General features: G+C 39.0%; 1 protein-coding gene across 1 annotated transcript; it reads left to right on the plus strand.

The window, feature by feature from the left end:
• The first annotated feature begins 891 nt into the window (after window positions 1–891).
• Window positions 892–8,284, plus strand: plvapb (plasmalemma vesicle associated protein b). Its single transcript, XM_084354316.1, has 9 exons — window positions 892–1,387; window positions 1,735–1,911; window positions 2,717–2,810; window positions 3,239–3,440; window positions 3,533–3,752; window positions 6,151–6,300; window positions 6,533–6,658; window positions 7,206–7,310; window positions 7,912–8,284. The coding sequence occupies exons 1-9, from the start codon at window positions 1,184–1,186 to the stop codon at window positions 7,918–7,920; spliced, it is 1,287 nt and encodes a 428-aa protein (XP_084210442.1). The 5' UTR covers window positions 892–1,183; the 3' UTR covers window positions 7,921–8,284.
• The last annotated feature ends 2,292 nt before the right edge of the window (window positions 8,285–10,576 follow it).

Raw genomic sequence — 10,576 nt, forward strand, 5'->3', positions numbered from 1 at the left:
GTGACTCATTTTGGAAGGCATCCATTTAATTTGAGACCGCTGCAGCGTCATATTAACTTCATTTAAAGATTTGAATATATATTTTTACACAGAATGAGGGCTGTGGATTTTGTCCCTCACCACCTACAGTAGAAGCACATTAAGAACGGAGAGTGGCCAGTATGAGCCAGAGGAATGATTATTATGAACTATCAGCAAGCAAAACCTGTTTCAGTGCAGACACAAGAAGTGTGAGCTGATTGTTTTAACAATGGCAATAAGCTTTTTTAAAATTTTCCCCTGTTTTTAAAGGGGCTCTATCACTTTATTTCATTGGCCTGAAGTGAAGAAGGAGACCTCTCTTCTCTCTCGGTTGCTTATACAAGCCTGTGGATGATTTGTTTAAGATGTTGGACTGTGGATTTCTTTGTGAAGGACTCGGGTCGCAAAGGGACAGAAAAGTTGTCTGTTTCCAGTGTAAAGAAAGACTTGGAAACATGGGAACCGATCCTCTAAATACACGCATGTTAAAACACTAGATTCATTTTAATGATAAACACGTGTTTGTTGTGTGTCTCTGAAACAATAAGGTGATCAGAGTGTTCACAGGTCTAGAACAGGAACTAACATTACATAAATGGATTTTTAAATGAGCGAGAGTAGAACGTCTAGCAGGTTATCAGACTTCCCGTGGAAATATTATATCAGATGGAAATTATTATTCCAAGGAGAGTATTTCCAATCTACTTTTGTTCTAACCACACGGAAAATTTGTGATTATTTGGGCTGTGGCTCATCTGGAGGCTGTAACTGTGACAGAGGTCGATGAGGGAGGAGAGGGGAGGGAGGGAGGCGAGGCGAGGGCAGGGCCAGGATGGACTGGAAGTGTGCCTCCAGCACCATTTATAAACATGGCCCCTTTGCACACCTAGAGGTCATTGTTTACATCCATCCATACGTGCCATTTCTGCCAGTATATTTCTGCACCCTGACAGTGTGGCAGAGCTGTAGAAGACAGAGAAACAAACACCTCAACGCTGTTTTTTTGTTTTTTGTTGCCATTTCTACTTGTTCACCTTGAAGCCTCAACACCTGTTCAGCAGAAACAGGATCGCATCAGACGGGGAAACCTCGTGGATTTTTGCAAAACAATTCCTGTTTAGATCTTCCACAACCAGCTGCCACCATTTCACCTCCGACAGCCATGTACAGCTCCAGCTACTCCCGGGCCAAGTTTGGCCAGGAGGCAAGGGAGCCGCTACACAAGCGCAAAGGGAAGAGCTGCGGCTACTACATGAAGATCATCTTCTTCTTTTCCTCTCTGATCCAGTCTCTGATCATCGTCAGCCTGGTGCTCTTCCTCATCTATGGACAGCCGGAGAAGTCTGCAGAGGAGAAGAGGGTCGAGGTCAGTGATTTCTCCTAATGTATTAACCTTAGTTTTATTTATCAGATATTAAGGACTGCATGTTTTAAAACATAAAAACACCCAGCTTTAAATAATTATTGGTGTCTTCTTTACAAAATGTTCTTTAAATTACCTCAACTTCCATGAAAGTAACAATAACCGAAATACTTTTTATTTGTGGAAAGGACTTCAAGAATAGATTTTCAATCTCCACCAGCCTATTCTGTTTCGAACACATGTTATAACTAAAAATGTTTAATGAGCATATTACTGTCATCCTTTCATGTAACATGTTCAGATCTATAAAATACAGTGATGATGATGCTGAGTGATCTTTTATTCTGAAGGAGCTGGAGCAGGGCTTCAACAGGCTGAGTGAGAACAACATCCAGCTGAGGAAGGAGAAAGGTGAGCTGGGAGCTCAGCTGGGAGCTCGCACAGCTGAGAAAGATGCTCTGGAGAAAGAGATGGCGAAGCTGAAGACCGATGCCAACAACACAGAACATGGGCTGAAGGAAAAATTAGTAAGTAGAAGATTTTATTAAAAGTTTGTAAAGTTGTATTGACAAGCATGTCATTTTTGTTTTAATGCCTTTTAATCATCTTTGAAAGATTCTTGTTACAACAAGAACAAATCAGGGTTTTACAACATGATTATACACAATGATTACTTCCTCAGGCATTGTTGGAGTTTTCCTCTCGGTCACCAGTGGTGGAGGAAGTATTAAGACCCTTTACTTGAAGGTCCAATTTGTAAGAATTCCCATGTCGTTAAATACCGACGCTTTGGGATGGCGGCTGACCCGACCTACAATCCTAAAGCCTCAGTGTTTTCTTTCTCACAAATTAGACCTTTAAGTACGAATATGACTCTGTTAAAATACTTCATTACAAATTAAAGTCTTGTACTGAAAATGTTACTTTAGTAAAAGTATGTAAGTGTAACTAGGAAAGTGTACTCACAGTATTAAAAGTACTCAATGCAGAACAATGCCCTGTGACTGTAGATTATCACATACAGTATATATCATTAGATTATCATTACTCATGACTTACTCATGTATTAATGTCATTTTTTTGTAGTTAGTCTTCATATGTTTATATGTGAAATCTTCACTTGTAAAGTCACAAGTAACTAAAGCTGTAACTAAAAAACTTAAACTTAAAATTTAGTGTAGTAGTGTAGAAGTATTAAGTAGTCTATAATGAAAATACTCAAGTACAAGTACCTTAAAGTACAGAAGTTGAGTAAATGTACCTTCCACCACTATTGGTCAAAAAACAGAACCTACCAATCATTAATCATCCTGTGTATTTTTTCATTTGCAGGCTAGCTGTAAGAGAATGAGTGCGACAACACTCAGCATGTTCGCGCACCGTCCCACCACTCCAGTCCAGCCCCCTATCATCCTCACCACCAGCAGTACGTACTCCCAAACCATTCTATGTGTGAGATTTAGTTAATTGCTCTAATGCTGTTTAAATATTGTGTAAAATGACTGTGTCGATAAACATTCACTGCATCGGAAAGCATAATTAATGTATCTAACTGAAGCAACCTTTAAAGTTTTATTGCGTTATATCACAATTTGTGTCTTGTATTGTTTAGTCTGTTTTTTTGTTGTACATTTTTATCGTTGAGTTTGTGTTTGTGTTATCTTTTGTATATTAGTTGTTGATTTTTATGTAATTTAATCTAGGGATGGCATCGCAAATTAGCTTTAGCTTTCCTTTAGATACCTTTACAATGGACGGTTTTAGAAGTGACTTATTATAAAGTGAGTCAGTGTTAATAAAAGGGCCCGTGTAAGTTTTCCTGTCATAAACACTGTGTTTTACTGAACCCTCCAGGTGAGTTGAAGACTCTGCAGAGCCTCAACGCCCAGCAGAAAGCTATGATAAACCTCATTGAGGCAAACTTCACCCAGACAGTTCAGTACCTGTGCCAGGAGAGAGACATGGCCCTCAAAGACCGAGACACACACCACCAGGACGCCATCACCCTGCGCAGGGAGAACACCATGCTGAAGGAGCAGCTCACCACCTACACCAGGTACCGCCTGTTTGTCCTCCATTCAGCGTGTAACTCAAAAAACATCAAGATCACAGCACGTTAACGTATGTTTTTGACATTTTTTTAACCAGGAAGTGCAAAGAGGACTTTGCTCATTCTTTGGACGGGATCAAAACGGTGACCAGAGATTTCCTGAACAGGATCAACAACCTGTTTCCCCACCAGCTGACCTTTCACCTCACCTGTGACAGCCAGCAAGAGCAAATGGAGAAGATACGAAACAGCTGCACGAACCTCTCCAGAGACGTGGAGAACAAGTTCCAGCTGTACTTAGACAAAGTGGGCAACAAGGTGAGTGCATCATTTAGGAGATTTGGGTGATTCTTTGATTTGATGTAATAATTTAAAATTACAGATGGATGGACTTGCAACTTGTCCAGGGCTTCTCTGTCCACTTGAAATAACCCAGTGTTTGCATGAATAGGAACTAGAATAGACTTATATGCAGTGGTGGAAGAAGTATTTAGATCCTTTACAATTAAAATGCACTTAAATTAACAAAAGTGAAAGTATAAATTCTGCAGATGTAATAATCCAGGGGACTGGTACATTGAAAGGATCACAAGATAAATATTCATATTGGATACTTTAACCTCTTCAGGCCTCAAAAAGTTTTCTTTATGAAATCGTCTGATCAGTTTAGAGGCAAAATCTCTCAGATAACTGAAATGTCACAAGGTTACCCTGATAGACTTGTTTGTAAGAGATCAGAAGCTAAAAAGTTTGGGAACCACTGGTTTAATGTGTAACAATACACTGTATTTCATAAACATATCCTCTGTTATGTATTTAAACTCTTACTCTCTGAAAAATAACTCAAGCTGTCAAATAAATGTAGCGGAGTAAAAGTATAAAGTAGCAAAAATTGGTCACTTTCCCGTCACCCTCCTTTAAACTTGCCGTAAAGCTGATGGAATATTCCAACGAACAAGTCGGATGGGAAACCGGTTTCTCGAGGGAGGAAGTCTATCCGCTGCATGATTCATGATGAATCTGGCTAAAGAGACAGACGTCCTCTGAGGCGAACTCAGGGTCACGGCAGAGGTGAAGTGTCTGGCTCTGCTGACACAGCAGCACAGTGCAGAGAGGCAAAAACATATCCTCAGCAGGTATCTGCTTTTACCCTTAAAACAATATTTCTCTTAGATACAACGCTCACGGAGGGGTCAGAAATCAACATCTGGTTTGGAATGAATCTTTCTTTTTTTGCTACTGTCTTTATCAGTTACACAACTCCTTCTTTGCCAGAAGTGAGGCGGTTCTTTCCATGTTTTTTAATCAACTTTTTCATTCAGACAAATTCTAAAACAATTACATTTTTTATGTTTATTTTTATGGGGACAAGTAAATAACACAGACCAATGCCTCCTACCACAGCATTTAGCCTCAGCTGGTATGCAGTGCTTATCCAAAGATGGGCCTTTATATAATCACATATAAAACAGCACAGAATACAAACAGTTATATAATAATATAACCATAAAACTTATTGAGAAGTACCTGAACATCCAGGACTGATTTATCTTTAAAAACTGTTTAAACTTAAGCCACTAAAGATAATTTTCATTATCAGTGAATCTGCTGATTATTTTGTCAATTTATTGATTCATTATTGTCCATGTTTATCCAGAGTGCTTGGTGACATTTTCAAATGTCATGTTTTGTCTCTTCAACAGTCCAAAACACAAATATATTCCATTTACAATCATATAAAACTGAAATGTATTTATTTAACATTTATTTTTTAACTGTTGTTCTACATCTTGACACCTCAATGGTTTTTTGAAGTAAAAATAAATGTCGTAGAGATGAAAAACAGCAAATCCTCATACTAGAGGAGCTGGAACCATAGAATATTTAGCATTTTTACTTTTACTTATTGGCTTCCTGTCCAAAGTTTTAATTGCACTCCTGGCCACCTCATTAGGTACACCCATACAATCTAATGCAATCCAGAACAACAGCTCTGCCACTTATTTAACTTATTCTTTTTAACTGTAAAGGTAGAATTTATGGCTGACCTGTTATATTAAATTGCTTTAAATTTTGCTGGTGCACCTTATAAATTGTAAATCATCTTGAGAGACGACTTGTGACCAAGAAGTCAGACAGTAACTTACAGTAAATCTGAATACATTAAACTGTATACAAAAGGTTTCTTTTGCATCCTTGCTCACAATTTTCTTGTAAATCTGACATAACACTGAAATATTTTTACTTCAGAAACCATTTCAATACAATTTTCATTAACTTTTAAATTTAACTCAACAAGCCCTGGACAACAAGCACACTGACAGTTCTCTTGATGTCGAGTGTTTGAATGAGATGTCAAACCTGACCTTTCTTTATTCTCTGCTTCAGCTCCATATTTGGACATTAACCTATGTGTTGCGTCCCTCAGGGAGACATTCAGTATAGATTTAAATCCTACGTCAGCATGTACAGCATGTAGCCATTGTGACGTGGAGGAAAATGTACATTACCACGTACTCACATTGACAGACATAAATAGACACACGGTAAACAAAAAACTGGTACAATTATGCAAAAGGGACAATCTGGAAACACAATTGGTTCAGTCTGGTGTGACACGTTCTTCAACCATGGTGCAAAATCTCTAAGTGACTAATATTATATTTAAAGGAAAAACATGGCATCAGATCAGAGAGAAATGATTTCCTTCTTGCAGGTGGCCGAGATCCAAGCCATGTCCAGTCGTCTGGAGGTGCAAAGCGTGCATTTGAACTCTGATCTGCAGCAGTGTCAACGCGCTCGCAGTGCGGTGGTTGCCGAGGCCGCACAGCAGCTCGAGCTCAAGCAGAAGACTCATGATGATCAGGTGGGTTATTTATATCTGTGCATCGATGTATGTGTGTGGGTGGGAAATGGGAACCGAGGGAGAGATCCAGGAAACAAGCCGATCTCCTCCGTCATAAAACTATGACTACCCTTGTAAAATGTGCTATTTATGATACTGTTTTGACAAAACAGGGTGTAAAAAGAACGTTTTTTGTTGTTGTTGTTTTCACATAGTTTTCCATTTTAAAATAACACATGTATATTTTGTTCAGGTGGAGAAATTACTGATTGAGCAGAACCGGCTGAGAGAACAGAAGAAGCTGCAGGAGGACAGTTTAGCTCTGAGAGAGAAAGAGATTCAGCTCCTCCAGCGAACGATCCCCCAGTCCAACGTTAAGGTAAAAGAAACACAGACCAACAGACATTTGCTCTCTACACACACACAAAGGGAAATTATGGAAGACAGTTCCCACAAATGGTTTCAAACCCTCACTGACACGGGACAGATCTTTGATTTTTGTGCTCATGTTACGCATCAATTTGGGCTGCTCCAGGTTTTCCATGTCAGTCGGGGGATTCAAACTGGAAACTGAAAATTCTTCTTGTTTAACCTTTAGGTCACTGCTGCTCTCTAAATGTATTGTATTTGGCTTTCTGAGTGTATCCACAAGAGTACCATCCACACCCGTACTTTTAAATATGATTGACTCCACTGTTTATATGGACAGCAGCACAGAGGTAAGGTGGTGTGTGTGGACTCAGCAGAAGAGAGGGCAGCAGGAAGGATGGACGGGCGAGATAACGAAGAAAAAACATTTTTCTAAGGAGTCATAAGTTCACAAAACGTCCCATTTCAAACTCCTCAGTTATTAGTGTACAGTGTACATATCCCTGGTATCTGTTTGTAATGTTATATAATACTAAAATAAAAATGTGTTTTTCTAGCCTGGTGTTCCTAAAGTTGGCGGCCTACAGGTCCCACAGCAGGGCGGACAGACTGCACCTCGGTGGCCCTCTATCGGAGCACCTGTCATCGGCAAAACTCCAACGGTAAGAAGAATGAAAACTTTAATGATAATAGTGTCATATTTTGTGTAGCCATTGTAGCAGCTCTGTGAGGCACATTAGTACTTTGTGCTAAATATTAAAGGGGCTTTATGTGACAATCTGTAGCAATCTACATGTATTATTCACTTTTTTATTGGCCATATGTGAGCGGGTTGTAACGTGACGTGAAAAATGAGACCTTCCCCTTCTCTCTTGGTTGCCTACACAAGCCTGTGGAAGATTTGTTTAACGCTGCTGGACTGTAGATTTCTCTGTGAAGGACTCGAGTCAGATTATCCGCGACAGTCCAAAGGATGTGACTGTTTGCACATTCTCGGTGCCTGGTCTCAGTGCCTCACAGAGAGCAGCAGTAGCTAACAGTTGCTGTAGAAATAGAGTCTGCTAAAATAAACTAACGACCGGCTTCCACAGAGACATCGCCATAGAGCCAATATGATGCCAACATGGCTTTCTTTGCCTCTTCTCCACTCTTCCTTTATTTTGTAAACTGTATCAACATTAGTTCCAGTATTCAGATGTTAAGACACCCATCTCATTGCTGTCTTTGATATTTAATTCTAATCATTGCTGTTTTGTCTTCCAGGTGAGATGAAATGAACGGGCAGAGTAATGAGTGTCGGCTCCAGTGATGATCAACATTTTGCCGTTAAAGAAGTTTCTGTAAGGACCTGTACATATTCCTGAAACCACAACAATCAACACAACCTGTAAATAATCTGCGTCCATATTAATAACATATGTACTGTTGTTGGTCTGTGCATGCTTTGTTTACTTCTACTTGTAAGAGAAGATTCATGTGTTTTACTTTGAGTTTAGCATTTACTGTGAAAAGCCTGTGTGTGATCCACCCAGGTAAATGTAAAAAATTGAATGACACTGGTGTAAATATTTCTATTGAGTGTCACTCACTGTGGTTTGTCTTGTTTTCTTCACTGTGAAATAAAAATTGAATTAACCAAAAACTGACTCGCTCCTTAACTGCATTATCCTCTAGTGTCTGACATCAAAAATACAACAAAGAGTCAGACAGGACTTTGGGCAGCAGCTGCTCGCTCGTCTGCTGGAACACAGAATAGTCTTAAAATAGCAACATTTATGTTTCCTCGTGATTCACACGTCTGAATTTCTACAGCAGCCCGGATGTCAATACATTTAACAACCGAGTCATAAACACATCATCATGTCTGCAGTCAATACACACTACATGTCAGGAATATAAAGGAAGACACTCTGCATGAATTGGATGCAAGGTTGAAGTTTTTATGGTAAAAGTTCACTGTAAATCTATTATTGGCTTTTTTTAGTGCATTTCACAAGTACAGTATAGTAGATGTTATAAGAACTAGGCGTCACTACGTCCTCTTCCTTTCCTAAGCACAAGGCGATGAGCACATAGAGAGCTGGAAACTTTTTTATGATTATTATGAATTCAGTTTGGCTCCGAAGAAGAGACTGAAATAAAACAGAAAAACCTGAAGTACCATTTAATATGTAAGAGGTCGTCTGACTCGTCATGTTCCAGATGTCAGTTCATAGTCTGCAATGATTTTAGACTGCCTCATTAACATGACTTACATGAAAACTCTAAACTTTATGAACCAAAAGAAGATATGAATATGAAAGATGAAAAAAAGTTGTGTCATAATGTTACATTTTGGAAGCGTCTGAGACTATTACAATATGAATATATCTGTCATCTTCACTTTTCCAACATTTAGATAAAATTAGTTTTTACTATTATTATAATTAGTCATATTTTATTCATTTCTTCTTTAAAGAACATCTGTATAGATACAAATTTCTTCCTGATTATTTTTTTACCCACAAGTTGAAATTACAGACCTTTCTTACATCACATCGCCATGAGCTTATGTTTTCACCTGTGTCCACCTGTTTGTTGGTTGGTTTATCAGCAGGATCCAGGATTTTCTTCTCACAGTCCTTCAGGAAGCCCTGGGTAAAAAAGGGAAGTCATGGTGAAACCCAACCCTCTTTGGAGCCTTGTTGTCTACCTTATCATGGAAAAGTGACTCAAAGTTTAAACGAGTCACCAGAGTTGAGACTTTACTGGCCTAAATGCACATTTTGATAGCTTGAATGGTTTACGAGCAATCGCAGTTTATGCTTCGCGAAATTTTCGGTCTTTCAGATTTATAATGGGTGTGTATTGCTGAAGCTAGAGTGGATGACATCATCAGTGGAGTAGAGAGGAGCGGGAAAACATTTCTAGAACTTTTCTCTCAGATCAGATTAAGGTACCACAATTTTTACCTGGCACATGTAATTTATATATCAGCTTTGTAGGACAATTTGTGCTGGTCGCAGGCAAATGGTTATGGAAACAAACAGACTTACACTTTTGACTGAAGGGGCTTTCAAGCAACAAGAGCGCCACCAACTCCGCCATAAGGTCCAATGTTGATTTGAGCAAAAACTTCTGGAGGAAAGCGGACCAGACCCAGTGCCACGAGGGGTCTTAAATAAAAACCCCCCAATAAAATTCAATAAAAAAGAGGTATGTCTTATTCAACCAGTACAGGAAGACACTGGCACTGATGTCAATGGGTCAGATGACCTGGAAGCTATTAGTGTTTTTCAATTTTTTTATATAGAAATAACATTATCTTACTAAAACTATTTTACACTGAGTCAATGGGTCACACGACCTGGAGGCTATGAAAAAATGACATCTTTTCATGAAAAATAGCTATTAAGCTATTGAAAAAAAAAAGGAAAATATACATTATATTAAGCTTACTTTTTTAATGTATCGTTCAAAATACTTATCATTATCGAGCTGCAGTCTGTGCAGTGGCGAAAGCACCACCAACCCGCATGAGCTCCCATCTTAAATTTGAGTCTAAATGTCTGGAGGAAAGTACACAGTGCTAGTTGTCTAACTAGCCGTCATGACCTCATCACTCCCAATCTACATCAATCTACATCAATCTACTGCAACTTCTCCTGTCGCTCAGGATTTTAATTTTTGCCAATCAGAGTTCGGGAGCTATTTTCCTATGAAATGAAGTGAGCTCACACACATAATCATTGACACACACACACACACACACACACACACACACACACACACACACACACACACACACACACACAAGCATTAGCCACATGCAAATTTTCTTGAGAGCTCCATAAATGTAATTCTAGTCCATTAAGTAGAACTATGTGTCGATGCATAAGGTTGTTTTTTATCTTCCTTAGTTTCTCACACAGTGTTTTTGATTCATGTC

The sequence above is a fragment of the Pagrus pagrus genome (genome assembly GCF_965226575.1).
Source record: "Pagrus pagrus genome assembly, chromosome: 6".
NCBI lineage: Eukaryota > Metazoa > Chordata > Actinopteri > Spariformes > Sparidae > Pagrus > Pagrus pagrus.

Excerpts from the sequence above, each read along its gene's own strand:
- plvapb (XM_084354316.1), top strand. The coding sequence starts at position 1,184 with ATGTACAGCTCCAGCTACTCCCGGGCCAAGTTTGGCCAGGAGGCAAGG. Across the intron at positions 1,912-2,716 it reads ATGGGCTGAAGGAAAAATTA|GCTAGCTGTAAGAGAATGAG; the intron begins GTAAGTAGAAGA and ends TTTCATTTGCAG. Across the intron at positions 6,659-7,205 it reads TCCCCCAGTCCAACGTTAAG|CCTGGTGTTCCTAAAGTTGG; the intron begins GTAAAAGAAACA and ends GTGTTTTTCTAG.